Source organism: Rhinolophus sinicus, linkage group LG02 (assembly GCF_036562045.2).
Source record: "Rhinolophus sinicus isolate RSC01 linkage group LG02, ASM3656204v1, whole genome shotgun sequence".
Taxonomy (NCBI): Eukaryota; Metazoa; Chordata; class Mammalia; order Chiroptera; family Rhinolophidae; genus Rhinolophus; species Rhinolophus sinicus.
In genome coordinates, this window is record NC_133752.1 from 126,511,346 (window position 1) to 126,531,108 (window position 19,763).

The following is a 19,763-nucleotide window of genomic DNA, read 5'->3' on the forward strand; positions in this document are numbered from 1 at the left end:
TACTCAGGTACTTAATGGACACCACTTAATGAACCTAGCCTTAAGTCAGTTATCTTGTATACTGTTATAAGTCAACATTCCAAAAGAAAAAAAAACAAAAACTTTAACCGAAATTAACAGCAACTATAATTAAATCCCAACATTTCTGAACTAGAAGCATTTTCTCTCCAGGTGACGACGGGATTACAGGGTTGACAATTTTTCTTAATCTGAAACACATTCATCTTTCTACTTCCCTCCCCCATACCACGTTTCAATCCTTTCCCTTCCCCCAGGCGCACGTATACTCTGACCATTTTATTTGAGTGGAAAGTTGAAAGAAAGCAGCACACCAGCTACACCCATCTAGTGCTCCTTGGGGTGGAATAGCAAAGTTCTAGCGCAGAGCCTTTCTTTCCAGACCGCGATGCAGTCGCTCTCCGGTACCTGCTCAGCCTCACGCGGCATCTGAAGGTCTGGCCTGCCGCGGAACAGTTGCGTCTCCATCTGGCTGCCAACCCATCCAAGCTTTCTTATCCTCCACCAGCACCACCACCTTCCCTCCTTCCCCCCTCCTCCCCCTCCTTTCCGTCTTCCCTCTCCACCCCCGCCCCCAATCTCCTCCTCTTTTTCTCACTACAAGCGGTTGCTGATGCTGAAGCCGAGCGTCACTTCGGCTCTCACGGCAGACATGGCGACATTGACAGTGGTCCAGCCGCTTACTCTGGACAGAGGTAAGGGAGCGGCTCGCCGGTCAGGCCACTGAGTCCCCTCTGCCGCCTCCTCAGTCCCTGCCAACTGCCACCGGGACAGGCGGACGCGCTCGGGCAGGGGGAGCACAGCGAGCGAGGACGAGCGGAGAAGGCTAGGCGTTCGCGCCGAGAGCAGGATACTTTCTTCCCCTTTCTCTGCCCGCCACGTCCCCGCTGCCCCTTCAAGCTGCACTCGCCCGGCCCACCGGTGCCTTCGCCGGACTCTGGCGCCCCCACAGCCACTCCCAGCCCCTCGCCGGGTCGCCTCTGGGCCGCTGGCTTTGTTGGAGCGGATGCGCGGGGACCGCTAGGCTCCCGGGGCTCGGGGTTGCAGAGGGGCAGGGAGGAAGCTCGCCGTGCCGGGCGGGGGCGCCTACAAACCCGAGACCTGGAAAGCCTGGCAGGGAAACTGCCAGCCAGCCAGCGCGGCCCGGGGTTCAGGAAGAAGGAAGTTTGTCGGTGCGCCGGGGGGCGATGGTCTGTCCGGCTGCGGGTGCCTAGGCTGTCACCCTGGGGCGGACGAAGCGCAACCAGGGGCGGCTGGTGTTGGGGCGCCCGGCGGCTGGGCTGCGGCAGTAGAGAGCTGCCCTCCGCCAAAAGGGCAACGCAGGGCGCAGGCAGCCGTGCCCCGGCCGAGGGCGCAGCATCGCGGCAACGGAGCCTGGTTCTTCCCGGCTTCGCGCTCCGAAGGCTGCGGGAGTCGCATCTGCCCCCGCCGCCGCCAGCTTTCCGGCAGTGGCAACTCCGTTCCCCCTGCCCCAGCCATCCTCGTTCTCTTCTATCCGGTGCCACCGCGGTGCCCGGGCCGTGGAAGGCGCTGGGATGCAGCGCAGGCTGGGTTGAAATTCAACTTCTGACCTGTGACCCTGTGCGTCCTGCTGACTTGAATGGGGAAAGCGAGTTTGCTTCCTCCCCAGGACCTCCCCAACCCTGAGGATGGAGTCCTCTGCTTCGATCGGGGTTTCTCTGCTGCACCCATGAAAGGTTATACCTGTCCCTGTGTGTTTGGTTTCCTATCTGCTTCCGACGTCCAGTTGTGAAGGCGCTCTAGTCCCAAGACCCTGCAGCGGAGGACACCTGCTTGTCCCCCTCCGCAGCGGCCGAATTTAAGACCCTGGGCGGCCATTTAGAAATGGTGTGTTCAGACGAAAACGATTTAGTTCGATGTGCCTCTAAACATAGTCTTTCTAGTGGATTAAACTGGACAGTGAGGCAAGGCAAAAGAGCATCCTGCGGCGAGTACAGTGAAAAAGCCAGTGAACTTGATGAGGTTTTTGATTTGGAGAGATTGTGGGTGACTTTAACGCAATCTGTTGGCGCCAGAACAGATGTTATGTGGTGCCCATAGCAACCTTAGTTGGCGTAAGAGTTGAAAAAAAAATGATTTTAGGTTGGGAAATGTTGATTTGCAAACTAGTAAATTAATAACAGTAGTTAAAGAGCTCAGGAATCCATTGTATAATCCATGATTTCACCCCGATATCATCATCTGCACTAAACAGGATAAATCCATTGCTGCTGGGAGCCAAACAGATGGCAAGCTATTAGAAATTATGGATTTCCTAAGTATTTCTGTTTTAATGTAATGGGCTCTTACATTGTCCCATTACTAAATCAGTCTTTAAATATCTCAAGTAAGGAGAAAAGAAAAAAAGAAAAGAAAAAAAAAAACTCCAAGAAAATTGCATACCTGAGCAATTTTCTATACTACTACCTACTACTGAAAATACTTCCCGTTTTGGTTTTACCTTAGCCCTTAGATGCCTCGCTCAGTTGTGGAGAGGAAGTACAATCTGACCAAGATCCATTCTTAAAGTTTGTTCTTGTTCGCAGCCAGACTACCTATCCTTCCCAGTGTGATTAGTTTCAGGCAGCAAGTAGCTCAAGAGGCAACGCTGGGTGAGACTGTGGATGTATCTGAATAAATTCACCAGCAGCTCACTGCAGTCTGTAATTTACAGATGATGAGTGATTGGCAGCAATTTCCTACCAAAAATATTAAATTAAATTAAAATAAAATAAAAGGAAAGGAAAGTTTCTTTAAAAAGGCAGCCCTATAATACTTATCTGGGTCCTAGTTGTAACTCTGATACTCAGTTTGGATGAGTAGGTTAGTTAGTTTCCTTGGGCATCAGTTTTCCTCTGTGCTACATAAGGAGTTTGGCTTACATGATTCTGATGCTGTGTAGCTTTCATTTGATTAATTACAATTAGGACTCAGTTTCTGGTCTCCTACTGGAAGATTTTCTGGATCACCCCTTTCTCTTGGGTTGTTTTGATGCCCTTTGCTGTGCTCTGAAGTCATTTGCTGCTTTGGCCCCATCAAAACATTTCTCACACTCTGTTGCATCTGTCTCCTGATTAAATAGAGCTCCTGGAGGGCAGAGACCATTTCTAAACTCATCTTTGTATTCTCAGGGCTTGACATAGTTGCTGATCACAGTAGAAAATCACAAATTAATGTAAGTTAGTGTAAGTGAACTAAGGACTGCAGTAACTTAAGCACTGTTAAAATGTAAGGATTTAGTAGTGAACTGAGGTGCAGTTCATAGATTCACAACATTTTGGCCCTGGGAAGGATGGCAGGGAGAACATAGGCGAGTAGTTCTTTCCCTTTCATTTTTCCTATACACTTGACAATTCCCATCAGTAACCATAGCTCACCAAGGCTGTGATTATTAACCAAGGGGGCTTGTAGCAAATGGGCAAAGGAGAGGAAAGAAAGAAGATGCTTGACGAAGCCTCGCAAGGACATCTCTGCAAACCTGAATACATAATCCATAATTTGAGAGCTGCTGGATCTTTTTTAGCATCTTCATTTTTCAAATGAATAACGTGAAAAAAGCTAGACTAGGCTAAGAAATGATTTCAAGGTTACTATTCTAGGTAGTGGGAAATTTTAAGCTACAATCTAATTTTTCTTGTTTGATGCCCTTTGGCACCATAAATTGATTTATCTGGAATCTTCAGGGCAAAGGTTTTAAGCAAACAAATTAAAGCTAGGATTGAAATTAAGGTTTACTACTCCCAGAATTCAAAAGACATGATCTGAAAGGAAGAAACTCAGAAGTCTGGGCTAGCTTCTTGTCTTGGGTCTTGTCTGGGAAGTGAAGCGAGCCTTTCCCAGAAACAAGCTGGGCCCAGAAAAGATGATCAGGGTGGCTTAAGGTTTGCACTGCTCTGTGCATATCCTAAAGTCTTTTCCATCTGCCATTAAGATCTCAGATTAACCTTTTCCGTCTGCCATTAAGACCTCAGAGGCCTCTGAGTGGCTATGACCAGAGTAGTTCCTATTCATTCTGGTCCCAGTCCTGGGGATTCTTTATTTACTTATTGTATGCCAACTGTATGTGAGCCCCTACTCTGGGATTAGTATATATTGGTGAGCTAATTAGAGTCTACTGGGAGGGAGAGATTAAATACACATACACACACATACACACACACACACACACACACACACACACACTCATTCATTCAATCTATATTCATTTATCACCTATTATATAAAAGATGCTATAGAATTCCAGAAGCAATGTTTCTGCTTTATGATCCTTAAGAGTCTGGTGTGGGAAACAGATAAGTAAGGAGTTAATTAATTAATTCAACAAATAAGTACTGAGTGACAGCCTTATGGCAAAGACTTTTAAGGAATGTGGCAGTAGCAATGAACAAAATTGATAAAGTCTAATGGAGTTTACATGCTAATGAAAGAGTCATACACTGAGCACATACATATACAACTATAAATGCTAGTGAGAAAAAGAAGACTGGGTCAAGGAGAGTGACAGGAATTGCTGTTTGAAATATGATAGTCAACGAAGGCCCTATGAGTTGGTGACATTGGAGAAGTGGTCTGAAAACGTGAGGAAGCAAACTTCACAGATATCGGGGGAATGTGCTCAAGAGAAGAACCTCACACGTACATCCTGGGAACATCCAGGAAATCGTCATGAAGACATGGACACAGAGGAGAGTGGTGCAAAATGGGATGTGTGAAATTGGTAGCCAGGGGCCAGATAATGTAATTTATAATTAGGATTTTAGATTAGTTGAAAGTATGAAGTGCTCTCAAGACCATAAACATGACATGGGAATGGAGAATAATAGGGAATGACCTATTTAGATAGTATTGGTCAAGGAAGACTCACTGAGAAAGCAAAATAAACGGTCCTAATATAATAATAAGATCCTTAGGAAAAAAGTATTCTGGATAGAGGGAAGAATACGTATAAAAGCAATTCCAAATGTACAACTGGCTGCCATCCATTAATACATCTATAATGATTGCAAAGAAAAATTACCAAGAAATAATAACACTCTAAGTATGTACCCTGGGGTGGAAATTGGGTTATAAGTATACCAAGAAAATCCATAGATCAGCCTTTTGCTTCTTTTTGCTACGCTAAAACATCATATTTTATATTTAGATTTTCAAAGATACAGTGAGCACTGTAATTTACATATCACTATGCATAAATTTACATGTTGAATCCAAGTGGTCATGAGATAAATTCACTTTCAGTCTAATATTTTATATTAGACAGACGTAGAAAGTGGCGCTTGAAAGTTACCCTTGTGGCAAAGAGAAGATGCAGATAAGGAGATTAGTGTGGAATCTTCTCTTCCAGAATTTAAAATGTTCACAGCAGTTCTTCACTACACCAGAGGTTAGGTTGCCCAGATTTTATTTAGTCTCTAAAACTAGAAATGACCTTCAGTTAAACTCAAGGGAACAAAACAGGTTACAATCCATGATACTTAGCACCTTCATAACAAAGAACACGGGAACACTTCACTATGTAAAACACTTAATGGATTTAGGCACTTCCCTAAGTTCCATAGCTCCAACTCTCCTTCACTTTCTATGTCAAGGTCAGAAAAAGGTAATACAACAGAATTCTTTAAAATTTCACTTTTGCTAACATTCCCTTCTCCCAATTTTAAGCACAATGGCTTTTTTAAAATAATGGCTTATAAAGAAATAATATAAAACTAACTCTTGGAGAAAAAAATGGATAATTAAAATAATTTCTAGGACTAATGAAAATTTTTTTTTTAAATATTTGAGACTTTGCTTATGATGCAATCAATAGCCTATCACAGTCTGAATTTAGGTGCTTATATGTTGGTGTCACAGTCATCTACCTTTTCTGTGAGTTAAATTCAACTTGGATAATTTGCAAAAATTTAAATGGAAATCTTGATTTCTTGGCTTTTAAAATAAGTCATAATTTAAATTGTTGATTAAACAAATCTTGATGTGTTTTCCCTCTTAAAATATAAATCTTTACCCTTTAAAAATTCTAATACAACACCAAGAGCTTCTATTTTGTGGATTTCAACCTTATGGGAAAAAAACACACACAGAAAAACATGAGAGCAAAAATTGAATGCAAATGAAAATCCCATGGTGCCACACTTTTCATAGAATTTGTGATACATTAAAATTTTCCTCTTTTCCCTTTTCATTTTTCAAAGCATGCAGAGCTTATGACTTTATGTATCTTCCAATTCAAGCCTTGGGCAGCCTATAGCTTTTCTAATCAGCTGTATTCACCAGTTTTATAAAATCTGTATTTGCCTGAAAATTGCTTTCGCTCACAGTCCAAAAGGGCTTCAACCTTCTCTCTCCCTCTCTTTCTCCCTCTCTTTCTCTTTCTTTCTCTGTCTCTGTCTCTGTCTCTCTCTGTCTCTCTCTCTCTGTCTCTCTCTCTGTCTCTCTCTCTCTGTCTCTCTCTGTCTCTCTCTCTCAACACAAGGGGAGATTAAGGAAGATGGAAAGTAAAAATTAAGCTAGTTCTTATGTTGTTTTAAAGGTACATACCCTGGTGGTTATGATGAGGCAGGAAAGCGAGAGGGGCTGACTATATTTTATGGCTCTCATCCTAAAGCCTTCTCACATGAGCAACCAGATTTGTTTTGCTCTATAAACATTAAGTGCTTGCTTGCCTACTCATGTTTTCTGTATGCGTGATTAAACATTAAAAAAATATATATTTTTTGCAAATCAATATTTGAGTGCTTCCTTTTGCCCTATGTAGTTATAGAACATTTTCCAGGAGCCAGAATTGTGTCACAACTACTCTTTTCTTTTCTTTGATAAATGAAAAGTTGCAAAGAGAAGGACCCAAATTTCCAGAGTTTTGATTATTAGAAGAGGGTATTTTAAATTTAATGAGAGTCTTATACACAGTTTTGAAATTGAAAAGGAATTGAGAAAATATTGTAGAGTTTCCAGAAAAATAAAAATAAATCTGGTGACTACCTTCCCATTTGGTGTGTCAGCTATCCATGCCCTGGGATGATTTGGTGTTCTCTGTTCTCTGGTAATTTATGAAATTCTTTTGCTTTTGGAGTGCTTTTTCAGGGATCACAACTAAGGCTTTGCTATTTAGTAGGGAAAATGGAACATTTTGAGAGTAGTATCAAATGGGAAGATGTATACTGGATATTAGGGGTGGTGTTATAGGTGCAAAGCCAGTACCTCTTGGAGGGAGTTCTTTCCTTAAAGCCTTGACATTTTTCTATTAGGACACAGTCTTCATCAGGTCAGAGACCATTCTGGATTTATGTAGATCGCAACACATTGTCTGGCACATAGTTGGCGCATTCAGCATATGTTCATTGGTTGAATGAATGAATGAATTGATTTAGCTGGACCAAGTATCCTGGGATTCATTTTTAATGCAAACACAAGAAAACAAAAACCTTCCAACCTGTAATAATGCGAAAGCAATACCTAACTTAGGTTGTCGCTTTGCCTCTCTATGTGTGTGTAGCAGATGCCTAAAAATGGAATGCTTTCCAGGGCCAAGAAAGGATGAGAGGTGCTGGCGTTGGTATTTACAGCCCTACTTGCATTGCTAGCATCCACCTGCTGTCTTAACTTGTTAGTTGAACCAGGCAAGTTTATGCCAGAATACAACCGAAAAGGTAAAAAATGGGGGAGGTGTGCTCCAGCAGAATTTCACACACACACACACACACACACACACACACACACACACACACAAGCCACACTATCTCATCTTATTTATTTTTGAACCACAAATGAATGAATGATAGAGCTATGTCCTGATAAACAAGTTAAAGTGGATTTAATTTGAAATTACTCTGTGCTGGCAAATATGAACATAACCTTAAAAAGTTAAATTAATTATATCAATGCTTTATGACTGAGTTTTACTAAGTAATGTGCTAGTTGAATTTGAAGACTTGCCTAATAAAAATAAATATGGTCAAAGACTACGTGAAAAAAATTGTGTTGAGTTAAAAACTATTTTGAAGTTCTACTCAGATAGTTAATTGTCTTGGACAGAAAACTAGGACTTCAAATTTAAATCGGTGGTCATTCCCCCCCTAGAAACATAGTAGCTATTTCAAGTCCAACTGGTTCTGCTGTTTTTGTTTACTTACCCAGTGTGATGGTAATTATGATATTTTAGTATAAAATATGTTTTTATTTTCTATCAAAGAACTATCTTTAGCCACAAAAGGATAGAATAATGGGAATCACAGAATGGCAATAAAATTTAAACGCCCAAGTTCGATGGGAAAAATAAATCAAATCATAGCTGAGTCTATTTAAAGGTTACAAGAGAATTGGGGGAAATGGCTGAAGGGATTTTGAGGAATATTGGAGAAAAGCAGTAATTGCTGATGGACAAATATTCTGACTTCCAAAGAGATGAGAAATATGTTTTAAGAAAAGAAACTATAGCTTAGTCTACTTGTTGCCTCCTGGCAGAAATATCTTAAGCATATTAATACAAGAGTGGAATATTAGCACTGTAGGTGAAAAAAGTGGTTCTAAGGAAAGTAACCTCACAGGGGGATCTAATCATAAATTCTTAATTGTGCAGGTCCTGGTGGGAAGTCACACCCAAGACCTATGATCTTTTAGTAAAAGGTTTATCTTTGCCTTAAGCAAGCTCTGTCCCTTGTTTCTATTCATCTAGGTTAATACACTTTTGAAATGAGCCATAACCACCCTCAAAAAAGTACATAATCTTGTTACTATTTTGTAATCCAGTCTCTGCCTTGCCTTCTCCCACCTTCATGTAATCGTCCTTATGTTCCCTTCATAATTTCAAATTCATAAAATAAACTGCAAAACTGTTTTTCTCCAGAGCATTTGAATCTTGTTCCCCATTATATGTTGCCAGTTTGGCTCAATTTAAACTTTTACAAAAATTCTCTATAAGTTTAGATGTTTCTTACATCGACAGCATTTAGAAAAGAAAATGGGAATCCCACAGAACCTACATGGGATCACTAAGAACAGGCATTGTCAAATTTTAGGCATGTGCCATAGCCACACTATACTCATGATGGCACAACTGTGTTGAAGCTTTATGGAAAATGTGGAGGTAAGTGGATGATTGCATTCTTGGATTTCTAGTGGTTGAAACATTACCCAAGTGAGTTTGGTTCTCTGTTCTATTCAACATTATTATCAATATTTTGGATGAGGGAAATACAAGATTTTTACAGCTGACATTTAACTAAGAGTAATAGCCAATGATTTGGTCAACCATTTCAGTATTCTAAAATTATACCAAACTTGAAAGGCAGTGTTAAGGAAGAACATTCAACTGGGTAAACTTGAAGATCTAATTGGCTTTATCATGTGATTCATGAATCTGGCAGCATCCCATTTAGCAACTAGAAAAGCATGCTTATGAATTGTACAAAATGGAGTTTTTACAGTCAGAAAGAGGTTTGACTAAGTATTTTAGGGGAGGACAGCTTCCCTTAGGGGAAGGCAGGGGGTTTAATCAGGTGTATAACCTCAATAGTGTTGATCAGGAAATTCCAGAATGATTGGTTTAAAATGATTGGAGAGGCTTAAATTGTAATTAGGTTAGTTAAGTTTTGATTTGGGGATATGGCTTAGCAAAAGTGGCTCCATTTTGGCCTTTTTTTTTTTTTTTTTTTTAACAGAATGTTACCGTAAAAGATACAATTTAGTGGAAATGAATGTGGTCTTCATTCATTCATTCACGGGGAAAAGGGATACAGCCCTGGCTATTCACTGCCCTTGTTGGTATTGCTCAGCAAACACTGCCCCTTAGTCAACCACCTTAAACTTCACGGCCCTGACCTTGGTGAAACCATCATGCTTCAGTCCTGGGCTGGAACAGGCGTGGCTTCGAAAGGAAACCATGCACTCTAAAGTCAGCCTGCCTGGATTTGAATCCCAGCTTTCCCATTTACTAGCTCTGCAACTTCCAACATTCCTACACTATATTGGATCTCAATTTTCTTATTTGTAAAATGGTAAATGATAAAAACAAGACGGACCTCATAGAATGTTGGCTTTAAATAAGTTACTATGTTTAAAGTAAAAACAGACCTGGCTTAGTAACCACTCATATTTCTTCCTTGAATCCTAAAGTCATATACTCCTACCCTACTGCCAGACGGCAGGACAGATAATGCTGGCTGTCTTCAGACTAAACTAAGAGGCAGGGACCTGTTTATTTTAGTATTCTCTAGAAGCAGGAAGTATCTGGAGATGCCTGGAGGTCAAAACAAAAAGTTTCTTGTATACACCCCTAACTTTCCAACCCACTCTTTCCCAAAATGTTTTCTTTCCTTATGCTTCAATAATATTGTTTTTCATAACTCTAAGAGCACTTACCACACAAGATTGATTTTTTTACATTGCTGTTACTCTAACACCATAAATATTTATATTTATCTTTGCATACCCATTGTCTATCGCAGTGTCTGAAATATAAGTTCTCAAACGTGTGCTGAATAAATTAGTGGTTTGTCTCCAAATATTGCATCATTTCAGGGTTAAAACTAGGTAAGTGAGTGGAAGATACAAGATGACATATTTTTATTCAAGAAAAGATTCCCTACATTTATTCTGTTCAAAATTAGAATTGGGTGCCTTCCTGGAATAAGTGCACATCCTATTACTGGATTACTGAGAAAGGTACGGGGAAAATTGACAAATTGAAAAAGTTGTTACAGATAGACTTTAAGATTCAATAATTGTTCAGGAAGGGATTAGAATTTATGTAGATATTCAGTGTTTTTATTTTATTCTATTTATACCCAGGTATCAAAAATGTACTAAATAGTTGACAGGGAAATACAAAGAGTGACTTTTGGACTCCTTTTTAGTGCTATTTAATTGCAAAGCATCACATGACACTGAAATAGGCAGATGTGCCAGTCAGGGATGTGAGCTCTAGATCCAGATGTCTGGGTTCAAATCCTGCCTTATCCCTGCTTTTTCCTAATTATTTAACCTTGGCCTGTTACTATCTTCTCTGTACTTCCGTTTTCATCTGTAAAACTGAACACAATAATGTTCTCTACCTCTTCAGGTTGCCGTAAAAATTAACCGAGAAAACATGTGCAAGTGCTTAGAACACTGCCTCGTCCGTTGTTAAGTGCTCAGTAATGAGTGATTATTCCCCACCTCTTTTCCCTAAGGCATATGCTTTTCCCAGTTCAATAAATGGAAAGCACACAAGCTTCAGATTCAGCTAGACATGGATTTGAGTTGCAGGTCTGCCCTTACTATCTATGGAAGCTTAGACTGCTGCTTACTCTCTCCACATTTTCTTTCATTCTTAGTATGGAATAATGACATCCACTTTGCATGGTGACACATTCCTTTGATTCCCCCTTCAGTTAGCCATTCAAGGAAAAGTGAATGAGAGGCTATTATGTGCCAAGTCCCAAATCAAGGGCTAGGATTAGAGCTTGCAGTCTAGGGAAGGTAGACATTGAACAAAAAATTGATGACAACATAGTTTGAGTATTTTAGCAACAGCTCGCGCGTACTGAGCATTTACAATATGCCAGGCATTGTGCTTAATGCTTTTCATGTTTCCTTTCAATTAGCCCTCACAACAAACCTTGGAGGTAGATGCTGTTTGTATTTTGAAGATGTGGGAACTGAGGCTTAAAGAGGCTAAATAAAGCAATTGGAGCTCAGGTTGGTTGATTCCTGAGGACTTGGGCTTAATCATTATGCTACACTCTGGAGAGCAAGTGCATGGGTCTGTAACAAGCCTTGAAGAACTTGAACTTTGTAACGGGCAACAGACACAGAAGTGCTTGCAAAGGCTTCAAGAAACAGGCAGACAGGTAGGAGGCACACAAGGAAAGTATATTGCCCTGGACAAAAGGGAAAGAACTTTGTCCAATGCGTATAAAAGGAATGTATACTAACATTGGTAAAGATTAATTTAAGCAATGCATTTTAAAAGTCTAGTACAATCATTGGAAACTAGCACGGGTTTAATAAATGGTTGTGCTTATTATTCATGGGGTTTATTCATTTCCTTGTACTAAAGAGCAAAATACCCACAGATAGATTATAAGAACATACTAGCAATATTCTGTTTCTTCTTCCCATGCTGTGCCTGTGACCCAGAAGATAATGCCTGTGATATTCAGATTACCTTTCAGTGATCTGTAATACACAGACAAAACTCCTTCATAGACCTGGACTTTTGACAGGCTCACATAAAGGAGTGAAAAAGTGATAACAGAGCCCCAAATCCCCTTCTCTTACAGTCTTACCTCAAAGTAGGATAATTAAGAGGGATTGGGGAATATAACAGAACCTGAATTTCAGTCATGAAGAGAAATTTTCCTTCAAGATTAACTCTAAATGTCCTGAAGGGCGTAAACATTCTCTGCTTACTCATCATCATTAAACTACATACCTCAAGATTTTAATACAGATTTCAGTGGACCAAGTAATGCCATATTTGTCTATCAATAAAGGTACAAGAGATTTTCCACTTAAGTAAAACTTGCAGATAACTAAAACTTACTCCTTTAAGCCTAAAGTTATTAATTGTAAAGCATTCTTAATGTAAAAATATAGGATTCATTTCCTTTCCTTCTTTGGTACAGCATATGTTCTCTAGAAAATAGGGTTTTTGTAAAGGAATAGTGGGTGATAAAATAAATAAGGCAGTAAAACAATGCATATTACTGAAGGAATGCTGAGATATTTACTTTGATGGCTCAAAGGAAAATTCTGCGTCACTTCAGCTTCTCAGACCTATTTCAGTTAGTTGAGGTTGACAGATACATGCCTCTGGATAAATGAAGTATTCTCTGACAATGCAGACACTTGTTTCTTCTTAGGTCACACATTTTCAAAATATGGATGCCAGAATAGCATCTTAATGATAACTGGGAATAGTGAAATGTTAAGATTGGGTGTGTGTTATGGACTGAATGTTTGTGTCTCCCTGCCCCACTTCCCTTCCAAAATCCATATGTCGAAGCCCTACCGCCCAATGTGATAGAATTTGGAGGGGGGAGCTTTTGGGATGTAATTAGGTTTAGATGAGTTCATGAGGGTGGGGCCCCTGACAGGATTAGTGGAAGAAGAAGAGGAAAGAGAAGGAGAAGGAGGAGAAGAAGGAACCAGAAAGAATTTTTTCTCCATCAAGTGAGGATACTTCCAAGAAGGCAGAAGTCTGCAATTCAGGGCAAGGGTTCTCTCCAGGACCTGAATCTACTGGCACCTTAATCTTAGACTTCCCAGATTTCAGAACTGTAAGAAAGGAATGTCTACTTTTTAAGCCACTTAGCCTATGATATTTTATAGCAATCATTACATGATCTTGGCCACTGCAATCCTCTTTCCAAAGTAGTTGAACAAATTAGCCGTAAGTGAGATCAGCCGTACTTACATACACATTCAGGTATGCCTGATTTCCTGCTTAGTTCCCCGCCTCCCCCAGGGGTTTACAAATCTATGTCTTATATGTACGAACAAGTTTTCAAAGCTTCTTCACTTGGATTGCTCTCCATTATCTTAAGAGCTTTAAAAGAAAATACATTTCTTTTTTTCTTAAAAGTTTCTCTTGAATATTTTTCAAAATGAGATTTCCCATTAGTAAATTATCCATTTTCCAAATGTAAAGGAGCTCTAACTAATTGTCTTATATTCGGATAATATTTTAGTGATTTTATATTGGTGTAGGAATTTGCTAACCTTGCTGTAAGTCTGTTGAGATAGCCCTAGGGTTGACAGTATATATCTCTATCAGTCTTTCTTTAAATAATATAATTTATATACAACAACAAACTTCCAATTGCTCCCTCCCATCATTTATGCTATTGTGGTACCTAAGCTATAAATCCATAATTCATTGCTATTAATTTCACTTTACACCAGAGATCATAAGCTATAGCCCCCAGATCAAATTCAGCCTATGAGCTAAGAAAGGTTTTATCACATGTTTAAATCATTGAAAAACTAAAAAGAAGTATTTTATGACACATGAAAATTATATTAAATTCAAATTTCAGTGTCCATAAGTAAAGTTTTATTGGAATACAGTCATGCTCATTCATTTACATATTATCTATGGCTGCTTTCATGCTGCAATGGCGGAGTAGCGACAATAGAGACAATTTGGTCTGTAAAGCTTAAACTATTTATTATCCGACTCTTTACAGAAAATGTTACCAACCTGTTCTTTTACAGCATTAAAAAAAAACTGAGAAGAGAAAATGTCTTTTATGTTTACCTTCTGTAATATTTAACAATTTGAGGAGCTCCCTCCTTAAATTGGTCTTCTTTGAGAACTTGTTTTCCCAGATGGTTCTCTCTCTTTGCTCTCTACCTCCCCGCTGGGGTAGGCTGCTATTGCTCATTACTTGGTACTTACTTACTAGTCTGGTGATGAGGGATAAGGTGGCCCCTCTGTTGTCCTGGCCCAGCCTCAGTCTCAGGAATTCCCTGTGCCTGGTTTTCAATGATCGTGCCTCTCTTTGGTCTATCAGACTAAACTCTGCCTTCATCGTGGGAGGGTCTTGTGTGGGAGAGTGCCCTGCCCAGTGGTAGGGGACCTCTTATAGTACTGGTATAGGATCCTGGAAATAGATTTGTTTCCTGCCTCCCCCTCCGTCTCTCTTATGACAGAGGCGTTTTACTTTTACCTTCTCCTTGTTATAATGGGTCTTCACCTCTAGTCTTTGATCTGATCCATTCTTTCTCATGAGCTCCCAGTAAAAGTGTGAGGAAAAAAGCCTGTGAGTGTTTGCCACTCCCAGAAGTTCTATGTTAGCTCTATGCGAGTTCATGCTAGCTCACATTTGGACTTTCATCAATTTATTAAATGTTTTAGCTGAATTCTTTTTACCCAATCGTATGGCACTCAGGCCTCTTCTGCCCATATTCTGCCACAGGTGAGTGAGCCAGTCTGGCTCACTTTCCTCTCTGCTTGGATAGGTTTCTATACCCTTTACTATTACTGTTTTTGCAAACTTAACTCATCCTGTGTGAGCTATGATTCACACTAACTTAGTTGAGTAAGAAATTGGGTTCACAGTTGGGAAGAAAGACTTTGAAAGTATTTTTTGCAGCCTGGCTAATTTTTGGTACTTATTTGCACATCTGAGTAACTGTTTGGTCAGGCAGACTGTTTTTATGTTGTTGCTCATATTTCAAATTAAAATCATATTTAGAGACTAATTTGAGTGAATCTGCAGTATGGCAGGCTGAGCTAACACAGAACCTCTTCCTTTACAAACATCAAGATGTTTAGATACAATTTAACTATTAAAAATCCATAACTTTAGATTGCAAATGAAAAAGTGTAGTGTCCAGGTGCCAGAAGTGAAAAAGGAAATGAAGGCCGGAACGGTAGTGGTATTGAGCTGACACCTTGGTAGAAGTGGAGAGAGGGAGACAAAAAGGGTGCCAAGTGGTCCCAGACTTAGAAATAAGCCCATGGCTGGGGGCAGTGCAGGAGCTGGGGCTGAGAGCCACACTATCACCACACCCCAAACTGTGTTACTTAGCTTGGAGCATGAATATATGCCACAGAGTTGGTGCAGGACATTTTCTTGTCAAGAAAACTTACATAAAATGAGTCGTAGGCTAGGACAGACTAAAGGAAGTAAAATGAAAGACAGCACTCTTAAGAAACATCTGGCTGCGTTGGTTTCTCATAGACAAACAGTCCCTACCAAAGGGGCGCTCACAATTAAACATTAGAAACAAGAAAAGATAGAACATTGAATATCTCACAACACACTAGAGCAAAATGAGCCATGTCTGAAAAACTGAAAATATCTTGATGTAAAAGAAATCAGAAAGAGACTAAAATTAGCATATCTATAATTATTAAAATATATTTTAAAAGAATAAAAGCTATAAGAACATGGCACTGAGAAAAGGATAGGTGATTTTTTAAACAATATTATTGAAAAATATGAGAAAATAATGCTAAAAGAAGATTTAAAAAAATAAACTGACATTAAATTACATTAAAGTTTTGAAAAATTTGAAAACTTTTATTTGTAAAGCCATGTTTGTGTACAGGAACAAAATCACTTAAATAGCATCATTTTCACTTTATCTGTTGCTGTAGGCTTAGACTAGAAATGACTATTGAACCTGAAAGGAAGCTCATGTGTGTTAAGTATTAAGACATCCAGGAACAGGGGGTGAGACTTATGTTTGGTTTTGATCTTTCTGAGATATTAATAATCTGATCATGCCATCCCATGCATTAAACTCTTCAGTGGCTTCCCATTGTCCCCAATGCTTAATATGGCTGGACTGCTGGGTTTTCTAGAGTGGGATTCTAGAGTTTTCTTCTCCAGCTTTCCTCTTACCACTCTCTAAGGCCAGTGTTTTAGAGCTCCTTCCATTTATAAACATACCCTCCTGAATTCCCTGTTCCTTTGCCTGCAATGCTTTTTCTTCAGATAACAAACATATCCTGAGCTGCATTCAGTCTCTGCTCAAACTTTACCTCCTCAGAAGGGTGAGCCACCATTATCCGAATAGTCTTCATTCCCTACTTCCATCTTTATTTTCTTTCCCAGCTTAATTTGTTTTTATAACATTTTTATTAACTGATCATATCCCAAATATTGATTTGTATATGATCTTTTCCCTTTACTCCTTATGTCCCAAAGTCCTAGAACACAGCCTGGTACATTGTACATGTTTAATAAATATTTGTTGAATGAGCAAATGAACTCAGGCTCTTGTCAATGTTGTTCTATTTGTGGGGAAGCTCTTCACTCCCTCTTCTTCCATTTTTCTGACAAACTCCTATTTGTCTTCTTAGCACTCAAATTTTAGATTCCTCAAGAAATCTCTTCTTGTTCTCTCACTCTAGGTTAGATCCCTTTGTTTTATGCTTCTGTAGCATCTTCTAATGCCCTTTTGTAAATTCACTCCATCATCCACTCAACAAATATTCATTGAGTGCCTACTATGTTCCAGCCAGTTCTGGGCCCTGGAGATGCAGTAATGAACATAACAGACATAATCTCAACTCTTGTGAAGCTTATATTCTAGTGGGGCTGCGGTGGGGGGTGGAGGACAGACAAGAAGTAGATAAACCAGTAAGTACGTAGTGCTTCATATAATTATAAGTAGTGTAAGGAGACATGAAGGAGGATTGGGGGTGTGAGAGAGCCAAGGAAATAAGGGGTAGCTGATTTTATATAGAGGACCAGAGACGTCATCATGTGTTAGATGTTTAAAAGAGAAGCTGTAAGAAGATGAGGGGTTGGCCCTGATGATAACTGGGGAAAACTGGTCCAGTCAGAGGAAACAGCAAGTGTAAACACCCTGAGTGAATAATGTTCTAAAAGTGTTGTAGGAATAGCAATGAGCCCAGTGTGACTGGAACAGAGTGAATAAGGGAAATGGTAGGTAGTAAAAGATGAAGTCAAAGAGATACTTTTGAAAAACTTTTTTTTGACAAGTGATGTCATTTTAGTTATTACAGTTATTACTGGGATGGGCAGAGGGGGAAGGGGCAGATTGCAGGTTTTGGCTGGATGGTCCTAGGAATCCCAGGACTTGAAGGTGCAGCCCCAGGAATGGCCATGAGGTGCTGTAAGGCTACACAGGCAGCTCCAGGAGTCCAAGGCTGGGAGCCGGGAGCTGGGAGTCTTGGTGATTCTGGGGTACTATAGGACTAGCCCTCCAGGGGGCTGATGAGCCCAGGAACCCCTTGGCTCAAGCCTCAGAGGGTTTCACTCCAGTTCAGGGATCCCAACCCCCCGGGGACCTGGCCTCATTGGTGCCCATCTGTTTGAGGTGCACTTCGGCCGTCCCAGCCTGAAAATTGGGTCCAGCCCAGCCACCTCCACAGAAGGTTAGCACCCAGCTCCTTCCCATGCTGCTGAGATGGTCCAGGCAGGGAGGGCCCCAAACAATAAGGTCACCGTGCAGTCTGCTGTCAGAAGTTGCAACTGTCATTGCTCAGGGTCACATTGGCGCCTCCTGGAAGATGGCGTGGATGTTTTCCTGAAGCTGAGCCAAGCACAGGAGGTAGGCTGTTATGCCTGTGGACTATATGAGGCTGAGGTTTGCTATTTTAAGGACTTAGGTTTTCACTCTAAAATATTAGAGCCACAGGAGGGATTTTAGTTTGAGCAGGCTCTCTCTGCTATGTAGACCGAGGGGTAAAAGGTAGACTGGGAGATTAATTAGAAAGTAATTAAAAGAGTCCTGATCAGAGATGAACGTGGTTGGGATCTGGCTAGGAGCAGGAAAGGCAGTGATAAGTGGTCAAATTTTGGATACAACTGGAAGACTTAGCCAGCAGGATTTGATGAAAGATTGAATATAGAATGTGAGAGAAAGCAGTCAATGATGAATCAGGTGTCTGGTTTGAGAATCTGAACAGGCGGAGCTTCACTTTGCTTAGATGGGAAAGATCATAGAGGAGCACAGGGGGAAAGGGTTAGTCTAGGAGGATTACAGATTTTGGACATGTTAAAATATCTATTGGACACCCAAATGAAAAGTTTGAGTTGGCAGCTGAATATAAAAGTCAGGAACTCAAGGGAAAAGTCCAGGATGGAGATATAAATAGGGGAATTATCAACATATAGAGGGTATTTAAAGCCATCTGGAGGATGAAAAGACATGAAATTGGATGACTCAGCTCTGGGTAATTCTAACATTTAAAGGTTGAGAAGATGAGGAAGCACCAGCCAGGGAGGAAAACCAAAAGAGTGTGGTGATCAGAAGCCAAACAAATGAGCCCTTTAAGATGCCAGGAAGGATAATTTGTGTGAAATGCTAATAGGCGAGATAAGATGTCACCTGGGAATTGACCATTGCACTATCAGTGTGGAGGTCATTGGTGGTCCTGACACTTTGTTAAAATCGCAAGTTACAGCTTCATTGGAGTAGGTTCAAAAGGGGCTAGGAACAGATATTTTAGGGACAGTATGAACAACTTTTTCAAGAACTTTTGCCTTCAAAGGGAACATAGAAATGGTATAGTAGCTGGAGGAAGATATAATACTCAACATGCTTGAAACTTTCGTGTCCGTAAGAATAGTAAGAACTATATGCCATGGTAACAACCATGTTCATCTTGTTGACCGCTTTTTGCCAACTAATGCTTGACTCAAAGCATATGTGCAATTAAATATTTCTTGAACAAACAAGTACCATTTTTGTTAAAATCACAACCAAAAATGTGTTATGCTCTAGAAATATTTTCAATAGATGCTGCTATTTCTTTTAAATTGGATAAGAATATTTATTTTGAAAATGGTAAAAAAAAGTGAAGTGATCACAGATAATACATGATCATTCTTCACATCCACTCACCAATTCCCCAGTTGACTCAATTATGCTAAGCACCACATACCGTCTTTATTTCAGAGAAACTGTTCAATATGACATATTAATTTGCTAAAAATATTTGGTGCAGGTAGCTTTAATTATCTAAAGTAATTTTTTTCAAATCATGGAGACAAGAAAGTAAATATATTTTTCTTCAGCAACTAAGTTTGGAGAGCATCAGGAAACCATTAAGTCTAAAGAGATGCTTATGGTACCACAGTTGTGTGTGGAAGGTTGATTCATTACTAAGTGATGGTACACATTTATTTGATGAAACACATGTATTTGATATGGAGATGAGCAGTTGTAGTACAACAGATCCTAAGCTTGACATCTGGCTAACTACAGAGATGAATGAACTCATGAAAGATAGATGAAACTTGTAGGTTGCAGATAGATAGGGGTGCTTAGCTTTCTTTGAT

At 40.1% G+C, this 19,763-nt stretch overlaps 1 protein-coding gene across 1 annotated transcript in view; it reads left to right on the forward strand.

Moving 5' to 3' along the window:
• The first annotated feature begins 300 nt into the window (after window positions 1-300).
• The window catches only part of LIN7A (lin-7 homolog A, crumbs cell polarity complex component), a 156,173-nt gene continuing 136,710 nt past the window's right edge, over window positions 301-19,763 (forward strand). Inside the window, exon 1 of the mRNA XM_019751288.2 lies at window positions 301-713. Coding sequence (XP_019606847.1) covers window positions 632-713 — 82 coding nt within the window. The 5' untranslated portion in view covers window positions 301-631. The remainder of the gene's footprint in view (window positions 714-19,763) is intronic.